The following is a 21,206-nucleotide window of genomic DNA, read 5'->3' as shown; positions in this document are numbered from 1 at the left end:
TGGGCTGGCTCCCTCTGGAGGCGCCAGCGGGGAGTGCGTCCCCTGCCGTTCCACCTCTGGAGGTGCCCACTTACTCTGCTGGTGGCCTGCATCCCTCCCTCAACCTGTGCTCACTTCCTGTTTCACGATGACGCCGGGCCTGCTTGGGTAATCGAGGGTCACCTCCCATCTCAACACGCTTCATCACTCACGGGAGTCAGGGAAGAGAGTCACCGGTTCAGGGATCAGGATGGGCAGGTATGTGGGGGGCATGGGGGGCATGGGGCATTGTTTGGGTTTCGTAAGAGTGTTTCCTGCTGCTGCGTCATCTTGGGGACAAGCCTGAGCGTGCTGGCTAGGAAGGACCTGTCACAGGCCTGGCATGGTTGCTGATGCTGGCCCTGCATAGTCTCTGGCCAGCTGAGAGGGTTGGAGGGGACACCAAGGTGAGCTGACTCAGGCAAGCAACCCCCCCCCCGCCCAGCCCCACAGTTGTACTGGGCAGACATGAGCCGCGGGTGGCCCTCTGGCCATGGGCAAGGTGGCTTCCCCTTTCCTGGCCATGGCTGGTAAACCGCAGGTCCTTGCTGTAAGATCCCTGGCCGGGACCCCTGAGCCCCCGCCGGCCCGCAGCAGTGATGGCCTTGCTCTGTGACTTGGGAGCGGGAGTGTTGAACGATGAGGGTGCCCCACTCCATCCTGTGCTCAGGACAGGCCGGGAGGCTGTGGTGGCAGCGGGGGGAAGGCAGGCCAGGCTGGCTGCAGCGACAGGGTGCCGACGGGCAGTGCACCACGCCCAGCACTGATGAGCTAGGCACAGGCGCTTCCCAGAGGGCCAGCGCTGTTCTCAATGCTGCCACGGCCACTTCAGTCCTCACCACGTCCCTCTGGCTCTGGCTCCTGTACCCAAGAAACCAGGCAGAAGGCAAGGACAAGTTGGTGGCAGAGACTGATCTGAGCCCAGGTTTGGCTTTAAGACCAGAAGGCTACACCCATGGGATCCAAGTGAGAGAAGTGCAGCCGCAGCCCCTGGCGTCACTTCAGAGCCAGGATCCCAAGGCTGCGGGGGCTTGAGCCCCTTATTTCAAGTGGCGCAGCATCTGCACGTGACCTGCACAATCCCCTGCACCCTGGCGAGCGTGCCTGCTGCCAGCCAGGGCCGCACTGCCCAGGATTGATGGCCGGCGAGGACAAGTCTGCAGGTGGGTTTGCAGACGCCACCGTCACCGTCCCGACTCTGGGTACACGTCCCCAGTTCCCCCTCCTGAAGCCAAGGACGGGGAACTGGGGATGTGCAGAGATGGCCGCTGTTCCAAGGCAGAGGGTCCTTGCTCACAGGGCATCTTCCAGGTCTCCGCTGCCGTGGCAGGTGGGAGATGGCCTCACTCCTGTGCGGCCCCTCCCGGTCCTCAGTCTGACTGTGTCCCAGGACCCTCTGAGGAAACACCCCTGGATGTGAACGTGGATCCCCCATTTTCCCGGGGTAACAGTGACACAGCTTCTGGGGCACTGATCACTTTTACTTGCTCCCTTCTCCCCGCTCATCTTCTTCTGAGGTAAAATCCACACACCATCCGCCATTTTTGAGGGAATAGTTCAGGGTCATTCGGGGTGTTCAGGATTTTGTGAAACCTTCATCTCCGTCTGGCTTTGCTCTTTTTCATCACCCAAGGCAAACCTCATCCCCGTGGGCGGCCACCCCACTCCCGGCCAGCCTCTGGTCTCCAGGGACCTGCCTGCTCTGGACGCCCACAGACGGAGTCACTTGCACGGCTGCTCTTTGGCTGGCTTCTCGCGGCCTGTTCTTGCGGCGTCCCTCCTCCAGGGTTAACGTCCTGCCGCAGCAACGGGCTGTTCTGGTGTCCACCCATCTGCTGGCAATCACTGGAGCCGTCCCCAGTGCGGGGCTCACGTGCACGGTACGAAGGCCATTCGAGAGCAAGCACGAGCCCGCGAGCCCTGCTCATCTCTCTCAGGTCTACACGCCCAGGAGCGGGACTTGCGGTCACACGGCAGCGGTTACCTTGAGGAACCGTCAAGTGGCACGGCTGTGCCTTCCACCAGCGGTCCTCCAGGGCTCCCCTCTCCAAGAACTCTCCAAAACTTGTTCTTTCATCTGAAAGGAGACATTTTAAATGACAGCAGAGTTCCACGTATTCATCCTTCACTAGGAAAAGCAGAGCTGTGAGACCACATGGCCCCACCCCCGCCAGTCCAGGGAAGGGAGCAGATCTTTCCAATCCTGTCCCCTGCAGGAGCCCTGGCTGGAGCTGGACAGGTCCGTGGAAGCAGCTGGCCCAGCCCTTGGAAGTCCCACTTTGCCCTTGGCCCTGTAACGAAGCCCTGCAGGAGCAGGCCCGACCCATGTCCCAACCCCAGAGGCTGCTCTGAACCCTACAGACCCCTCTGGCCTCCAGACGGGTGGGTGGGCTGCTTCTTTTCTGGTGCTGGGAATTGAACTCAGGGGTGCTACATAGCCAATGCTTTTTTTGTTTTCTATTTTGAGACAGGCTCTCGCTAAGTTGCCAAGGTTGGCCTCAAACTTGCAGTCCCCATGCCTCAGCCTGTCCAGTGCTGGGATTACAAGCATGTGCCACGAGGGGCTTCTTTAATAGCAAAAACTCTGCCAGGTGTGGTGGTGCACACTTGTAGTTCAGCGACCCAGGAGGCTGAGGCAGGAGGAGCCCGAGTTCAAGGTCAATCTGGGCCACATAGTAAGACACCACCTCAAAAGACAAAACAAAAACACCTCAAACTTGGTATTAGTTAAAAGAGAAAAAAAGACCCTGGGTCTCATCAGCTCTCTTCCAGCTGAAAGTGGTGGTTTTTGCCTGGTTCCTGTCCAGGAAGTTTCCTGACTCCTGGGCCCTACTCCTGCCTGATGTCCCACCCCACGTCATTAAGTCAACAACAGCACCGCTTTCAAGAAAGTCGGTCCAGCTGGGCTGGTGCACACGTTTCGTCCCAGCTAGTCGGGAGGCTGAGGTGGGAGGGTCTCTAGAGCCCAGGATTGAGGCCAGCAGGGCAACACAGCAAGACCCTGGCTCATGAAAAAAGAAAGTTTGTCCCTTTCCAGAGAGACAGGCAGAGCAGTGGCGTTACTGGGGGTGTGGATGTTGGAAGTGGCCTCCGCTGGGCCCCGGGGTTTGGCAAGTGACTCTCAGTGCCAGCTTCCTTTGCTGGACTATGACAGCAGCATTCCTCACAGGGCGGATGTGAGGACAAAGTGCCTGGTGCTGCCACAAAGGTGTCCAAACCAGGCCCTATGACTCTCAGCAGCAGTCAACAGGCCCAAGGATCACGACGGGCAGTCCCACACGTCGACACTGCACAGTGTGCTCCTTCCTGGAGCAGGTGACATGGGGCGCATCCCTGTAGGCCAAGCTCTCAGGCAGATGTAGGTGCCACACGTTAAAAAAAAGAGGGTCTCAGGAGATCATCCGGTTCAGGGTGTCATCACGGGGTTCTGCCACTGTCCTTGTCCTCTGGACAAGGAGACCCCTCAGCCCGAGTGGCATGGCCAGGATGGGGGCACATGTGTGGCCAGCGTTGCACACGGAGTGCCAGTGACTCCTCAGTGAGCTGGCAGGTGACCTGTGTGTCCAGAGACTGAAGCCCAGGACACACCCTCTGTTTTTTGGGGAAGTCAACACAGACTCACTCTGACGGTGGGAGAGACCAGAGTTACGGGCGAGGAGCGTGGCTTCCACGGCAGCTCCCAGACCATTTAAGTCACCACGAGAAGGACAAGGTTCTCTTTAAGAACCGAACCTCCTTGGGTTGACGACGCTGATTCAGCAGGAAGCACTCAAAACTGGAAACAATTAGAATGCCTTCCCCATCAAATTGTTTTATTAGGTTAATTAAACAGCTTAAAGACAATTCATTTTGTTCAGTACCCTTCTAGAAAATATTTCAAGTTTTAAATGAACTTCCAATACATAAAACAAAATTACTTTACCATACACAAATTTCAGATCAAAATACAACACTCTGTTTCTGTTTTCTTACAGTTATAAAATCCAGTCATTACAAACTACGTAAAAAAGATAAAACACTTTCACTGATCCTTGGTACAAGAGAACAGCACAATGGCAATATGTCCCCCACTGCACAGGTCCTGTGCTCGGGAGAAGGGATCGACCCCATAGTTACCCCACGACATACCAAAGCATGTAAACAAAGTGCGTGCTACTTAAGAAAGTTGACATGATCTTTTGCATCAGAATTACTTGTAAACCATAAAGCAACTTTGTAAGAAAGTTTACTAATTAAAAATTACTTCAAACTTTGCTAAATTTCATACCAGCAAAGGAATAGAAAATTACTCCACAGAACAAACTGGTACATTTGAACCACAAGATGCATGACGTGACATTTCAAAGAAATCAAGTTAGCACAATTTCTCTACTATCCTACTGAATTTGGGGAGTACAATTTTACAAGTGGCAACCTTCTGGTCCTTCAAATATTTTGAACTTCCTATATAACAACATCATTTCTGTATGTTTGTTGCAAATCCCTGTTTTCTAGTAGGAGGGCCCTCCGGGTACCTTCTTATACACAGTACCCGTGCGTCTGAACACATGCTGAAGGAGACATCCCAGCCTGGACCTTTGCTAGGCGACAAAAGCTGCAGGATTCAAACTGAAAACCGTTCTGCACGTACCATGTACCGTGTCAATCACACAGATTTGGGCTTAACAGGATGATTTTTTTTTTTTTTGAATTTGGCATTTATAAATGGTCTTTATGGAATTTTCCCTATGGTATTAAAAGCATCAATATGACAAGAGTGTGCTAGAAGCCAGTCCTTTACCAGGGCGACAGTCATATACTAGGTGCCAGGGACAATATAGGCAGGAGCCAGTGAGAGTGAGATGGGCCATTCTGCTGGGCGAGGACCGCCTGCAAACAGCAGCCCCCAAATTCGGGGGAGTCACCCTGAACTTACAATCTTGTTTTAAGGAACTTCCCGGACGGCCTTCTCTCCTAGCAGAAGACCAATGCCGGGACAGCAAGCCAATCTCCAGGCTGCATGGGCCGAGGACCAGGACCATCTCATTCACAGAGGGCACAAACATCCGTGTCACTAGTGACACTCTGCAACGGCACAAGGTCTGTCCCAGCCTGCCCGCGCAGCTTCTGCAGTGAGGTTGACAAGCACAAGGGAGGGAGTGGGGGGCATGGAGGGTTCTGCACCCACCCCCGCCCCGCCGCGCGTGCCCATGACCTGCAGAACCAGCTGCAGGGCTGCCCCACACCTCTGGAGAGGCCACGCAGGGCTGTCACAATTCACAAATGTATGAGACAAAACAGAATGACCCTCACTCTGTCACTGGTGACTTGATGGTGTACAGGAGGGAGGAACTGAACAAAAGATGAGTTAGAGGAATCCAAAATGAAAAGACCCCATGGGCAGAAAAAGCGTCTGATAACTAAGTAAGTTCTGCTAAATAGCCTGTGCTTTTCTCAACTAAAGGCCACCTGCTGCATTTCCCTACAGAAAATTATTTACCCGTGGCATTTAGATGACCTCTGTTTTCATGGAGAGCTTGAATTTTGCGATGCCCTGTTGGAAAGGGAAGTTTTAATATACCTATTAGAGGTTATGCATTTATTTTTTAAAGCTAATGATACCCTTTTGTCCCATATACCGTGATTTTTAAAAAATATTTATTTTTTAGTTGTAGTTGAACACAATATCTTTATTTATTTATTTTCTGTGGTGCTGAGGATTGAACCCAGGGCCTTGCACATGCTAGGCAAGTGCTCTACCACTGAGCCACAACCCCAGCCCCCATGATTTTTTTTAAACAAAAGCCTAAGAGTCAAGTTCAATGAGCTATGCTAAATTAATAGCATATTTTCTAGAGCTTATTTTGAAGCAAAAATTCCTTCTGACAAAAATACAAAAAGATGGTTTCTCTCAAGTAAATGAGCAATTCTGATTTCCAATTCGACTCCCATTTGGAGTACAGGAGTGGAGTGTTTAAGTCAGAGATAAATAAGAGAGAAGAAGGAAAAGGCCCCAGTCCGCTCTTGGAACGTTCCACAGGACGCAGAGAACAGAGTCCACCGAGGCCCTGGCTGTGCTGGGCAGGCAGGGCATGGTGGAGTGCTTGTTAAGAGTTTCCGAAAGGCACCCTGGGCCCTGTGCACGTCTCGCTGGACAATTTGGGGCTGCACAGTGCTTGCTGGGTGCTGGGTGCTGAGGTAGTATGTGAGGCCTGGTGTCTGCCCCTCCCCTGGCTCAGAGAGGAGCCCCGCGGCCTCCAGGGCAGGCGGGCAGGGCGCCTGCTCTAGGCTACAGCTGCTCAGGGCTGGGGGTGCCTTGGCCTCAGAGGTCCGGATTCAGACCTGGGATGCTGCTGGGCCTGCCGGGTGGGTCTGGTGCTCTTGCAGTCAGGGCGGGCCGGCCATGGGAAATGGTAGCACAAAGGCATGGTCAGGGCTACAGGAGAATGCTGTCCCTACAAGCTCCACAAGGCTGACGTCCTGGACATCACGAGGCTGGGGGCTGGAGGGTCATGTCGGCTGTCCTTTTTTTGCTACCTAATTTCAGCAGTTAGAAGACTAGGCCAGGAAAGGGGTGGGATGGAAGAAAAGGGTGGGGGCAAAGCTACTAAGAGGGAAGAGCGGGAAGAGCGTGGCTAAGGAGGCTGTCAGCAGGCCCCACACCCTCCCCCTGGGACGCAGAGGATGAGGCGTGACTGTGGGAAGGACCTGTCTTCCCAAAGAGACTCCTCCTCGCGGGATCCCTGGGTGGTCAGTGGACACAGAGAGAAAACACTGGCTCCAACAAACGGACACGACAGGTGACGACAGCGCCTGAGTATCACAGGCTGTGCGGCCCACCCTTCCCCCAAGGACACAGGGGGATCTGCAGTGGACTCTCCTTGGAGCAGGGACAAGATGAACCACGAGAAGAACAAATACTCCTCAAGGGAGGACAAAGTGATCCCCCAGCAAATGAGGCCCAGGGGAGGTGGACGGGCCCCGGCAGCCGCCCTGGCCGAGGCCCGCCGGCCTGGGTCAACTTCCGCCTCAGCTTTCTTAAGTCTGTGGAGGCAGCGTGGGGTTTAAACCAAACACACGCAGAGCCAGCCTCGTGCCTCTAGTGGAGAGTACAGTTTAGGGGAATCTCTAGAAGTGAGACCATTCCTGAAAGTTCTACTGGAACCAACACGACCAGGTGCAGACAGTGACAGGGCTGCTGGGGTGGCCACTGCCACAGCTAAGGAGCTGAAGAGGTGATGGGTGGAGGGAGGGAGGGGGAGGGAACAGGGCAAAGAGCACAAGGAACGTGGACTCCTCTCACCCCACCCCACCAAGCTCACATGTGAACACTGTTTCTTCCTGTTTTGACTGAACAAATGACCGCAGAGTCTTCCACTCGCAAGTTGCTCTGGGCTCTTGTTCTCAAGGTAGAAGTGCCCAGGCTGTTCTGCCTGCAGAGTGGCTGCAGGCCCCCCACCCACCGTGGGTGTCAGAAGAGAGCACTCAACGGTGCAGAGGGCACCAGCTGAGCCTGAGGCAGCTCTGCCTGAAAGCCCTGAAGGTGACGAACTCTGTCCCCGAGTCTGGCTGCTGTCTGAGGGAGCCTCTGGAACATGCACATCTGCTCCTTCCTAAGCCTTCAGAGGCTTTGGCCACAGCTGCCTCTGTGCCCTGCTGGCATCCTCTCAGACTGTGCACCTGGAGTGGGCACTCTGGGCAGAGCAAGCAGCACAGAGGGAAGCAGTGGGCAGACCCCTTCTCGGCCTCATCCCACACACAGACAAGTGCTGAGCACCCGGTCCACGTTCCAATGGGCAACAACCCACTTGCAATGGTTTCCCTCTTTCAGGCAGCCACTAGGTTTTCTGGACCCAGACCCAGACTTAATATTTCGCCTTACCCTGTAGAGAGCACTGTGGATCTGAACAGCCAACACAGATCCCTCCCTGCGCTTTGCTCTGTCTGCTCTGTTTTTACATAAAGTTACTAATGAAAATATTGGGGTCTGGTCCTCAGCCTCGCTGGCCTGGTTCCCACTCCCTTATCTTAGTCACAGAGAGAACAAGAACTTGCCGAATGTCTTACTGAAATCCCCATCAGCTGGGCACGTCACAACTGCTAAACCCACCAGCCTCAGAACCTGAACTGGAAGGGAGGGATATTATAAAAGCATAAAGAAGTTCACTTTTGGTAATAACCTTCTCTATTTGAAGGTACAAAAGTGCACACACTCACACACATACACACTCACACACACATCACAAATTTGTTGGTTTGTTTGCTTGTTTTTAAGTTTCACATAACATCCAAGTTAAGAAATCATGGTTTAGGTCTATTGATTTCAAACAAAGATCTAGAAAATATCTAGTTTGTTTGACTAATACAGACCACTATCTTTGATATTTTAATGAAAAAAAAAAAAAAGAAAAATTCAATTTTGGTAAAAAATGTTAAGTGCTATTGGAGGACTTCATTAGGCAAATTCTTAACAGAAGGCTATTTATAAAAACTCTAAATATTCTAAACCCATATTGTGGGATGTTTCAGGTATCTAGAATTATCCTGAATATAAATATCAGAGACGAAGAAGGACAGAGGGGGCACAAGTCCAGAAAGAGGTAATTTTATAAACACAAACATACTTTTTTTTTTTTTTTTTTGGTGCTGGGGATTGGACCCAGGGGTGCTTAACCACTGAACCATATCCCCGGCCCTTTTTTGTATTTTATGTAGAGATGGGTTCTCGCCGAGTTGCTTAGGACCCTGTTAAGTTGCTGAGGCTGGCTTTGAACTCTCGATCCTCCTACCTCAGCCTCCTGAGCTGCTGGGATTACAGGTTTGCGCCACGGCACCCAGCAGACATTTACTTTCACCTCCTCTGGTGGTGGACACTGGAATAAAGGAGGCCATGAGGCCTGGGCTATTCAGCACTGAGCAGCCCCCTGCCCACCCAGTGCCTCTGGGTACTTCCTGTGTTGATAGCTGACAGAATCAATAGGGCAGTGACAGCTGCCACCAATGTGTGCAAGGACCATCCCTTCCGTTAATCGGCATGACCTCGTGCAGGCACTCCCCTTCCACACTTCTACAGGTGCGTACCCAGGTCATCCTACTTCTACAGGTAAGAAACGGAGCTGAGCCTCAGGCTAAAGTGCTTCCCAAGGTCATGGACCCTCCATGGTAGAACTACTCAGGAAAATACATAGATTAAATATTTAAAGGTTTGAGATTTCCTCAAAATTACTAAAATAAGAGAGTCTGGGGCAAAATAAAAGAGATAGAGTCGGACTGTTCTTGTGGCCACTCACAGGAACCATCTTGTGTCTGCTGCAGGTCAGCAGAGGGCTCATGCACTGTGTCTGGAGGAGCTTTGCCATTCTGCCTGGGGAGCAAGCCCCTGACTCTGAGAAGCACAGGCATACTAATTAAATCTTGCTCAAGGGTAAGGACAGAGACTCTACTGTTGCTTAAGTCACTCTGTGTATGCAAGGCTTCAGGAATAGGCATAACCTTGGCCACCAAGGGTTAGTGAAGCCTTCCACTGGCCCTAACTAGCTCCTTCCCACGAGAACTATCTCCTGGAAGGGAGGGTCTGTCCATAACTGCTGAGCCCCAGCCCCTTCCTCCTGACTTAGGAAGCAGGTAAGGTGACAGACACTGGTGTGAAGGCACAGACAGGAGGAAGTTGAGGGAGATCAACCAACACATGGGACAAACCAGATTATTTGTGACTTTAAGTAAAACCCAATTCTATATAGTTTGGCCAACCTCAACGGGGTTGTACTTGGGAAACACCCCAGAGTTTCATTTTAAAATCCTGGGTTATCAGGACTAAAGGAAAGACAGCCTTGGGAAACAGCAGCACCTTACAGGAAATAAAAAACAGCAGCCTTAGTACCTAGGTTCCAGACAGCGTGTCCAGTTACAGAAGGACACGTTTTCCTATCTGAGCCTAACAGGCATGGAAACCAAGCCCTCTGCTATATGAAAACACAGCCTTTTAAAGACTCTTTGAAGTTCAAGTCGAGTTTCAAGTAATCACCTTGCAGTAGCTCTAGGAGAATTATTGTTCCCCCTGATTAAAAGTGCCTATTTTTAAAAAAGGAGTAAAATGGAAAACAGGCCTTGGCGAATCATGCTCCCCGAGGCCACTCACTGCTCGCTTTCTGGCTTTTGCTAAAGGGCAGAACATGTGGAATTCTTCTAAACTGGCAGGGGATCAAGCACAACACCACAAGGCGAGGTAGCTGAGAACACAAAGAACGGGAATCGATGCGTCTAATTCTCACCCAATTAAACAGGAAGTGCATTGTATGACTGGAAAAACCTAATCCAAGTTCTAAGGTTTGTCTCTTTGTATCTTTTGAGTAAGAACAATAAAAGTAAGGAACCTGAACCTGCTATTTGTACTAAAGGGCTAAAAATAAGGCCCGAGTAAATAACTCACCAAGCGATAGAAATATGAACCCACATGTACTTGGGATCTAGGTGATCTGAAGTGGCTATTCACTTTCATCAGTCCTCTGGCTGGTGATGGTGCCCACTTCATCTGACCCAGGTGGGCAGTGACCGGAGTCTGGGATGTGGCCCCTTCTGCCCACACCTTCTCTAATTCAAATCACAGTGATGTGGAAAAGCAAAATGCAGGTTTGCTATGGGCAAAATGTTTGTAGAAATGGAAACTCAACAACTTGGTTTAATAAAGAGGATAACCGTATCAAAATTTATCATTAGGCCAAATTTCAGTTGAGTAGCAATTTAAAAAGAATAGTTTTTATTTTTTAAAAAAGACAACCATTCCTCATTAAATAACTACATGATATAGTTTATAGTTTTCTCTTTCATGAGAAAGAGAATTTTATAGTCTAATCTCTTGAAGGACTTCAATGATAGAATTGAAAAAAACAACAGACAAAACACTTTGTTACACTGAGCACCTTGGACCACAGGATGCTAAGGCGTCAGTGAAGTCCTCATGGGTCCCTAGATGGAGCTATTAGAAACAAGATGCTGCTGCGATAGACTTAAAATGAACACCTATAATTTCTAAAAAAGCTGTAGAGAATACTTCAGGGATTACTAAAAGCTAGCAAAACACTTTCCTCAACATTCTTAGAGATTCTTTCCCCTGCCTGAGCATCTGGGGTAAGAGGGAAGTTCAGGAAGCTTTGGCTCTTCACAGGTCACCCTGCCTCTCTCAGATGTGACCTCTGTGTCCTGAACCTGGTGAGTTCCTATGCTTCTTACTTCTAGGTGACAAGGAAACCAAAGATCTTTCAGCTCACACCTGAGTCACTTGCAAAGGACTGTCTGGGAGTTTACAGTGTACTACACGTGATCAAACACATCTGCAAGCCCAGAAAATCAAGCAATAGTCTACTAGTCTGAGTAGTGAACTGCTAACCCACACCCTGGCTTCTGCCTTGGTTCCTGCTCCGACCTGAAGTGAGAAATGAAGCCACACTTTACCCATGACAGAGATCCGAGGAGCAAAGTAGTATGTTCTGGAAAAGATTTTGGTGCCATTATAAAAAGCAATAAATAAAACTTAACACTAACCATGATGAACGTCAGGCGTGCTGGGCCTAGGGTCTCAAAAACCCTACAGACCATAGAGACACAGGCTGTGCACCCGCATCAGGCACTTTGCATTTTTTATTCTGCATTAGTTTCCCCGGCGCCTCAGAAGGTTAGCCTGTCTGTGCACAAAACTCCTCATTTAAAATCCAGGGAAGTCACTTATCAGTGTGCTGAAGAGCATCACTTTGGTTACAAGGATAATATTAATTTGTCAAACATTTACTGACTACCTACTATGTGGCACGTACTGAGATCAGCAGATGACAAAGGGTCCTCATGCAGTTCACATTCAGCAGCTGGAGAGGGAGCACGGCATGATGTCTGCCTCGTGGTTAAGCTCCCAGGCGCAGCTCAGTCCTTGGCAGGTGCTCAGTGAGCATCTGTCCACTGGCCCAGGGGCAGGCTCTGCTACTCTTGACCCATCTGTCACTGCTGTCCTCAGGGTCTCTGTGGCTCCGGGGCAGCCCTGGAGAGCAGCCTCACCTGTCTCTCCCCAGGGCAGTTAGCTGGGGGTTTCAGTGCCTTTCTGCCCTTACAGTGGAAGAGCCACCTCATTTTCCCCCAGACAATCAAATGTCCTCATGTGACCAAGGAACCTCTCATTAGGAAAGTGGGCATCCTGGAAGCTAACAGGCTGGGTTCTTCTCTCCTTGGGAAACTTCTGGGAGTCTCTGGTTTGGTAGACTGGGTAGGAAGATGAATGGACCAAGGTAGCTGGGCTCTTCCGTGGAAACCTACCCCACTGCCCCTGAGCAACTGAGCTGCCGGAGCTCGGTGCTATCCTTGCCACATTTAGACAAAGATTGCAGTTCCTATGGGTGGCCTAGGGAATCTCCCCAACTTACAAATCATAAAAATCACACTTCCAAACCATCGACAAAGGAGGTACCATTAGTATAGTGACACTGCAGCGTAGAGACCTCTTCAACACACTACACGCTGCTCAGCACACCCCACGGGGGTTACCAACTCCTCACACCAGTGAAATACCAAGCCAAATTTCTTAGGCCAAATCTTTACAGCAAACCAACCCCTGGGTGGTAAACACTGCTTTTGATCCTGCCACAGAAGAGAAATGCAAACACCAAGTAAAACTTATTTCACACTACAAATAATTCCATATTTACAGTCAACATGAATCTAACACAGTAGAATATACTAAGTAAGGGTCAACAGGCTCAAGAATTTATCTGAAGCACCAGGAGACAGTAATGTATTGTAGTTTGGAACCACAATTCAAAAAGTAAACATACACACAGACCCACAAGCCACGTGGCCCAGCGTACACAACGGTGCACACACTGCTCATGCGCTTGTCTCCACCACACTTTCTCCTCTCATAGGATACAAGCACTCAAAAAAGCAAACACTTCATTTTAAATTAAACACTTGAATCTTTGAAAGACCCAAGTTTGGATGTGTTAAACAAACAAACAAACAAACAAACCTACTGTAGACTGCAGTCAAGGGGAGCTTCTTTAAATGTCCACTTCCTCTAACCCGGGTCAGCCTCCCTCTGTGGTGGGATGAGGAAAACAAATTGCACTTCCCCGAAGATACTGTGTTTAAAATTGTAAGATTATCCTCAGCTGCCAAAGGCAACACACACCTGGTCAAAGTGCCTTGAAGAGAAAGAACCACCCCAAATTTATCAAGAAACAAAGTTTCAAGGCTTAAGTGGAATGCTAAAACACAAACCTGCATGAAATGAGTTATAATTTACAAGACTAAGTGTAATTTACAAAAAAGTCAAGATTAATTTTGGAACATAATAAAATTCAACACAGCCCTATGCTTTAATATGATAGTACTGTATCTATGTACACTAAAGGAATAGTTTGGCACTTAGCAGCTTCTGTTTGTTATTGCATCCCATATTAAATGGCAAATTTATTTTATAAAACATTATCTAATTTCTGCAGCTACAGTGTCAAAGAACTAAATTAAAAAAAAAAAAAAAAAACTTTTTTAAAGTGAATTGACCAAGTCATGCAGGCACTGATAACATTGCGATAGGACTCACTCATTCCTAAATAACGCATTGTCTTCTTGGAGAGGCCTGACGTAGACTGGGAAGGATTTTAAACTTCAGGAATTGGAAAAAGAGCACTGCTGCCCACCAAGGCTGTGACACAGGTCAGGACCCTGGAACGTGCCAACTGCAGCTTCTGAATGCGAGAGTCCACCAAAGCACGTCCACTTTCTCAGTAAATTTTTTCCTCCAACACTAGTATCTAATTGTAAAAAGAAAGTGCTCTTTCTCTGCAGTGGCCACATAGCATGGGAACGTGTGGACAACAGCGGGCTGACACACACTACAATCCCAGGCCTGGCACTGACGCTGCCTTTGCCAGGATGCAGACCGCGGCACACCTGGCCTGTGCCTCTGGTGCACAAGATAAAAATGCTATGCCTCCTCCTCCCTGGCACCTCCTGGACACACCTGGGAGTTAAGGTGCCGCACTAACATCCTTCAGGACCCCAAGCCTGGCCCTAGGTAATGACTTTTGTGTTAACTTACTTCCAGCAGGTGTACAAAAACCTGCAGAGAGTTCACCCTTTTTCCTGTCCATGGGTGGGAACATACAAGCGATGTTTCATATGCATGTTAACTGCATACAAACATTCCCCACATGGAAGATATTCCTGTTCTCAAATCTATAACCAAAGGATGTATTTATACATTTAATAATTATTAAGACAAAATGCTACTGCTTAGAGCCATATTCTAAGAGAAAAAAAGTTATAGAAAACAATTAGAAATGAAGTACTCTATATTAAATCGATAAGAAATTTGATATTGCATAAAATTTGAACTATGAAGTAATCAAACACTTTGAAGTCCCTGATTTCACACCAAGGTGGTATAATTTGAATGGAAAACAAAATATCTTACAAGGTAAGTTCCACTAATGAAAGAACTCTTCTCTGGGAAGTGGGGTGGAGTGGGTGGAGGTGGGAATGAGTGATAGGAAAGGAGGGAAAGAGGAAAAAGAGTAATTGGCCTACTATGAACAGAATGAAATTAAGTTGAGGTAGTTTAGTCTACCAGCCAAACATTACGCATAGCATAATTTGTCTAAAACTCTTACCAGTGAACGGCATTGGGAATACTCTACTACAAAGACCAGATTCTCAACACAGATTTGCATTCTAAGACACATTTTCAAATTCTAAACAGTAGTAAACAAGACTTTGTGTGCTTTCAGACGGATTATATTAAAAAGGTTTTGATCCCTATGTATTTTATCTGAACAGTTTTTTTTAAAGTCATGGCAGACCCTTTAATATTTATCTGACTCAGATCTTTCCTTTATAAAATCTCCTATCCTTATAGTTATAAAATGGTTTGATCGATTGGAAAGGAAGAATGGCACTGCATGAGATCCTTCACAACTCTGAAAGTACTACCCCAGAAATTATGGCATGACATATCTTAATCTAAAATGAGAGAAGTTAGCAACTTCCTTGAAGTTCACACAAGAGCTGTGACCTGACTAATCAATTTACTGGATCTTTACACGACTAAGACAAAACATCATGAGAGAGAAATTTTATCTCAGTTTCAATTCATCATAATACAGTCTTAAAAAGATTCTTAGGACAGAGCACTAGTAATAAATGGAGACTAACTGGCATTGAGTCCAATCTAACATTTTAGGCACAAATTCACTGGACAGGGTTAGGCATAATATATCCTTCCAAGTGCGGTAGAAAAGCAATCTTGGTATGCTTTTGGATGTGTTGATTTGCATATACGGATTTTCTGTTTGTTTACCAAAGCCACGTGCTGAATACAGCAGTCAGACAGGAGTTCCCTTCAGGGAAAACGTACCTTAGTGTTTTAACTTGGATACTTTACATCATACCAATTCCCACTCCCTTTTCCTTTTGATATAATTTACTAGCTCCACGGTTTACGGACACACCTCCTCGGAGGAGCTGATTCCTCCCAGGCAGTCTTTCAGCAGTGACACGGTCTCCAAACAAGAGCAGAAGCTCAAGCTCCTAAGCACTATAAGACCCCCGCGGAGTTACCATACCGCAGCCCAGCACACAGAGCAAGTTTAGCTGCATCTCTGCTTCCCTTTCCGTCCAGCTATGTGATGGTGCGCTCGGGGCAGGACCTGGCTTTCTGCTCTGCATCCTCCTCAAGGTGAATGAACACGAATTCGGAATAAGCCTTGCTGAAGCTGCAGGCGGAAAAGCTTGCAATTTGCAATACGTAAGGCCGCGCACCCTGTGCGGCGAAGGTCAGATGGAAGGAGCGGCTTCGTGTGGTGCCAGGTCCCCGTGCTTCTTTTAAACTCACGCACATAGTCGTAGTTGGTACCTAAACCATGAAAGTAAGCAAAGGTTAGACGATGCGCCTCTGATTCACCAGGAAACAGTTCCGGGAAAATTACTGTAGCATTCTAACCTGTATCAAGATCTCCGATAACATAGATACTGGCTCCTATGGGTACAGCTCCGTAGACAAAAGAGGAGCTGGCAGGGATGCACAAATTCTGGTCATTAAGATAGATCCACCTGCAGACAAAGCCAAAGGACAATATTAAGGAAAGAAAAGCGAGACCCTGATATTTAGAAAGACTAAGAGATGGGAAAACTTGGTGAGCCACCCACAGCACTGGGCACCACAGCAATCTCCACCCTCATGCTCCACCTCCAGGCGGCCACAGTTGCGCTTCCTGTCACTGCAGAGGGGAGCTCTGCCTGGGTGGAGGGTGGATGCCACTCCATGAGAAAACGCCCCCTCCCTTCCAAAGTGCACTGCATTATGCACTCCAGTTAGCGGCGTAGCGAGTCCTTGTGGGTTAGTATTATCATGTCAGTCTTTTAAAAATTTTAGCCATTTTAATGATGTGCATTTCCCCGAAGACCAGTGATGCCGAGCATCTCTGTATGTGCTTATTAGCCACTTCATGTATCTTCTGTTGTGAAATTTAAGTTCAAAGATTTGCTGATTTTTAAAATTGGGGTTACTATCTTTTTTTGAGTTGTAAGATCCTTTGTATTGAGTGAGTACAAGCCCCTTGTGAGATACGAGCATATCAATATTCTTCCCCTGCATGTGTGTGCCTTTTTCTTAGTGGAATCTTTTGAGAAACAGATGTTTTTAATTTGATATATCTTTTTCTGCTTTTATGGTAATGTTTTTGGTGTCCTTCTAGAAAATATGTGCTTCCCCCAAGGCTTTATAGGTTTTTCTCCTATGCACTCTTCAGGAACTTTATGGATTTAGGCCCAGGATACGTTTCAAATTCATTTTTACATACGGTACGAGTCTAAGTTCTCCTTTTTCCATTCAGATAGCTAACTATTCCAACGCCATTGCTAAAGGCTTCCTTTCCCCACTGAAACGTGCCTTGGCACCTCTGTTGAAAAATCAATTCAATAACCATTAAAAGATCGAGAGCTCCAGGAACTAGCGGTTGGTTCTGGGGCAGAGGCAGAAAGAACACAAGATGAGCCTGCAGCATCTATGATGCCAGAAAGAAAGTCCTTCAAAAAGGGGAAGGCACAGCATGAGGTGCGGGAGCTGGAGGGAGGAGCTCCCAAGCACCAACATGGAGCCCTTCGAGCAAGAAGAGAGAGCAGCAGGACTGGAGTAAAACACCTGTGCATCAGGACCAATATGAAGAACAGAAAAAGGGCTGGGGCCGTAGCTCAGAGGCAGAGCGCTCGCCTGGCATGCGTGAGGCACTGGGTTCGATCCTTAGCACCACATAGAGTACAATAAAGACATTATGTCGACCCATAACTAAAAAGTAATAATAAAAAAGAACGGGAAAATTTAAAAGTAGGAAGAAGGGGTAGGTTTCCTTTACAAAATTCCAATTGACAAACATAGAAGAAACAAGGAAAGCAACGTCCCCACTAGGCAGACACCACAGTGGCGACTGTGGCCCCATCTGCTGGGCCCCCATCAGCAGTCAGGGCTTACAGAGAAGCAGTGCACTTGCACCTTCTCAAAGGACCTCCTCCCAGACACTCACTAATCCCACTGGGAAAACAGTAACTCTCCAGAGAAGGAAGCCAGGGGACACCACCTCCACCTGCTGATCCAGGTCAAGGCATCTGGCAGTCAAGCACAGATATTTGTCTCCATCCCTTTAAAGAACGCAGTGTTACTTCTGTGGTGTTGCCAAAAGGCACAACCCCAGGCTAACCATGAGAAACCGTAAGTTCCTCTCAAACGAAGAGACATTCTAGGAAAAAACCTGACTGTTAATCTTTGGGAGTCTCAAGGTCAGAGCAGATGAGGAGACAGAGGAACGCAATGTCACAGCCTATAGGACCAAGGGAACGTGGTGACCAGATGCACATAGGATCCTGGACTGAATCCAGAGCAGACGAGATGCCAGTGAAACACAGGTGAAGTTCCAGGAGCCTGGAGTTTAATCAGCACCGTGCAATGTAAACATCCCAGTCGCGACACTTGTACTCTGGTCACGGAGGATGTCAGCATTAGGAGAAGCAGAATGCAGGCTTGTGGGAACTCCAGGACTATTTCTGCCACTTCTCTACAAGTCTAAAACTATTCCAGAATGCAAGCTGTCTTTGCTTTCCTTTAAGAAAGTAAAACTAAGCAATTAGCCAAGCAATTTCCTGTTAAGAGGCGACAACATGCTGTCACAGTGAATGCCAGTAGGATCTCAGGACTTCAAGGGCTGCCAATGCCCAATTGGCCTCTGGTGCACACAGGTATGCAGGCATTGTTCCTGGCCTGGCTCACTATGCTGTGCCTGCACCTTAGGTTTACAGCACTTCCATACCAAATATCACTAAAATTATTGCATAAAGAGCATCACTTTTATGCAATGGATACTTTCCCCAGACTGTTACAATGTAGGTAGCTTCCATATTTTGAATTCCAAGAAACAAGGGTGCATAATGAATTGTCCAAGAGTGTACAATGAATTGTCCAAGATGGTAAACAACTCAGAAGTAAAGACAAGTGGTCAGATTCCTAAATATATGCTCATAACACTTGATTCATTTAACATCTGAATGCTGACTGGTGTCAGGTAGTTTGCTGGGGCTGAGAATACAGATTTTGGTCCTTACTTCTAAAATGCCTCCAATAAAAAGAAAAAAGGAAAAACTAAGAGCTCTCACTGAAAAGTAAAAAATAGAGATCCTGAATAAGCTTTTGAAAGAAAGAGTTTGAAAAATGTCAGACTATAATACTGGCTTACTCACATTTCACATCTTCAGGGGTAAACATTATTATGCCTCTTCATTTAAGTTCCTCTCAGTTTCTGAATCAAAGCTGACGAGTACCACTGTGCCTTGTGCTCAGCTGAGCCAGACTGCCAGGACACCCTTACAGTCCTCTTCTGGGCAGAGCTGTGGGCAGGGCCTGTCTTCTCACAGGATGAGCAGCACTCCCCAGCAAGGACACATGGGACCCTGGAGCACAGTGAGGCTCCCCGGAAATTTTGTTGACTGAGAATGTAACAAGATTCATTCTTGGAATAATGGTATGAAGCTGAAGAAACTGGCCTATGTGGATGATCTACTCAATTTGGTCCTCAGCATATCAATGATACAGAATTCCTAGCTTCAAAAAACAAAAAACAAACAAACAAAAATAAGCCTAGGGGATTGAGGTTATGTAATGCAATGCAGAGGCTTCAAGTGAAATGGAACTTGGAAATTTCACTGGATCACATATTGAGCTGCTGCTGCTCATAAGCAGGTAGGAAGGTTTAGAACATTGTCACTTCAATGTCCTTGGAAATGCTGCTACCTGAACCACTACTTCCTCTTCTGTAAAGCAGGCACCTGAAATGCCTGCTGTAGAGCAAAATGAGCACCTGCATGGTGTCCAGGACGCTTCAGAGGTTACCATTAGAGTCACTTCTATGAGGAACAAGGCAACACCATGCATTCACGGCCACCCTCTCAAACATGGGCTATCAGTACATGGAGGCCATGATGACAGGTCCTTTGACGACTCAGAATTAAGATTGCCCCTGAGAATGACACTTTAAAATACAGAATGGACTGCAGCAGTGAGCTTTGGAGAGGCAAAGAACAGCAAAGAGATCTGGGGGAGAAGAGAGAGGAGAGAAAAGCAAGCTTTTATGAGGTGAGGTGTCTGCTGTTTTTTTTTTTTTTTTTTTGGTGAGGGGGTACCAGGGATTGAACTCAGGGGCACTCGGCCATTGAGCCACATCCCAGCCCTATTTTGTATTTTATTTACAGACAGGGTCTCACTGAGTTGCTTGGCACCTTAATTTTGCTGAGGCTAACTTTGAACTCATGATCCTCTGCCTCAGCCTCCTGAGCCGCTGGGATTACAGGTGGGCACCACTGTGCCCGGCTGATGTCTGCTTCTTGACCAAGTGCTGCTGTAAGTATCAGCTAAATCTCTGGATAAAACACAAAACACAGCTACCAGAGGGCTCTGGTTTGGGGAAGAAAATGAAAGTTGAGTGAGCAACCCCCGTGAAGTGAATTTCCTGTTCCTTTGTAGTTTTCTCTAAAGGCAGTGTGAATGAAGGTGGCACCATTGGGTAGCTGAAACTGGCCACCTCTCTGGCTATAGGAATTGGGAAAGGGGGTCAGGAGCCCTGGAGTGAAGGGAAGACCCCAGAAAGGACAGGCACGGAGGAAGCCTTCATGGAGAGCATCCGCTCATTTCAAGTCTTTTGCCAAGTCTGGGGGACCACATGTGCCTGTAACTGAGGCTTCAAGAATTGAAATGAGAGCTGAGGTACCACCCACCACAGGTATGGCAGCCTGCGTTGGAGTCTGACCATGTTAACTGCCTCCTGAGACTTTCAGTGCCACACTCAGGGCCTCAACAACATAACTAACAATGTCCAGGATGCAATCCAGAATTACTCAACAAAAGAAGAGTTAGAAAAAGGAGAAGCCAATCTCAAGGGAATAAACAATCAACAGACGCCAACTCTGAGATGACTCAGACGCTGGGATTGTCAGGCAGAGAGCTGAAGGCAGCTACCATGAGCACGCTCAGTGAGGGGAAGGAAAGAGGCTTGTGATGGAGAGACAGCAATTTCAGAACACAAAGAATGAAAAGAAAAACAAAAAAACAACCAACCAACCAACACTAATAACAAACTGCACAAAGATTTTAGAATTGAAAAGATAATATTTGAAATAAAAATATGCTGGATGGTCCTAACCACAGGCTGGAGAGAGCAAAGGAAAGCAACAGCAGGCTGAGGACCGAGCAGCAGAAATCCTCCAACCTGATGAAGGGGAAAGAAAACGTTTCACAACGAGTGAAATGAAGAGAAAAGGTAATCCAAACAGCTGGGCGCAGCTGTTTGTCATGTCTACTTTTCCTAATTGGATTACATAGGGCTGTGAAAGCTATCATCATGCCTGCATTTTCAAGTTTTTGATGGTGACATAATCTGTCAATTTCCCTAGGATACATGTTACTTCTGGTTTTCTATGTTGGTAGGAAATCAGAGTTCCAGGGTTCTACTCAGCATTTCCTGCCACAATGGCCCCTAATCCCTGGATCAGAAACCAACATGAGATTCTTCCTGGTGTCACGCATACCTATTCCAATCATGCATTCTGGGATGAAAAGGTGAAACCGACAGGTCTGAGCTTCAAGTTAACCTGATACACAAAACTGAAATGAAAATGAAAGGAGGGTG

At 47.8% G+C, this 21,206-nt stretch overlaps 1 protein-coding gene across 2 annotated transcripts in view; it reads right to left on the bottom strand.

Moving 5' to 3' along the window:
• Positions 1 to 3,809: 3,809 nt before the first annotated feature.
• Positions 3,810 to 21,206, bottom strand: part of Gan (gigaxonin) — a 61,389-nt gene continuing 43,992 nt past the window's right edge. For both annotated transcript variants that reach the window (XM_027933199.2, XM_071604094.1), the window contains 2 exons: positions 15,980 to 16,089; positions 3,810 to 15,892 (listed from right to left, as the gene is read on the bottom strand). In XM_027933199.2, coding sequence (XP_027789000.1) covers positions 15,711 to 15,892; positions 15,980 to 16,089 — 292 coding nt within the window. In that variant the 3' untranslated portion in view covers positions 3,810 to 15,710. The remainder of the gene's footprint in view (positions 15,893 to 15,979; positions 16,090 to 21,206) is intronic.

This window comes from Marmota flaviventris, chromosome 18, assembly GCF_047511675.1.
Source record: "Marmota flaviventris isolate mMarFla1 chromosome 18, mMarFla1.hap1, whole genome shotgun sequence".
Taxonomy (NCBI): domain Eukaryota; kingdom Metazoa; phylum Chordata; class Mammalia; order Rodentia; family Sciuridae; genus Marmota; species Marmota flaviventris.
This window is presented reverse-complemented; position numbering and strand designations above follow the sequence as displayed.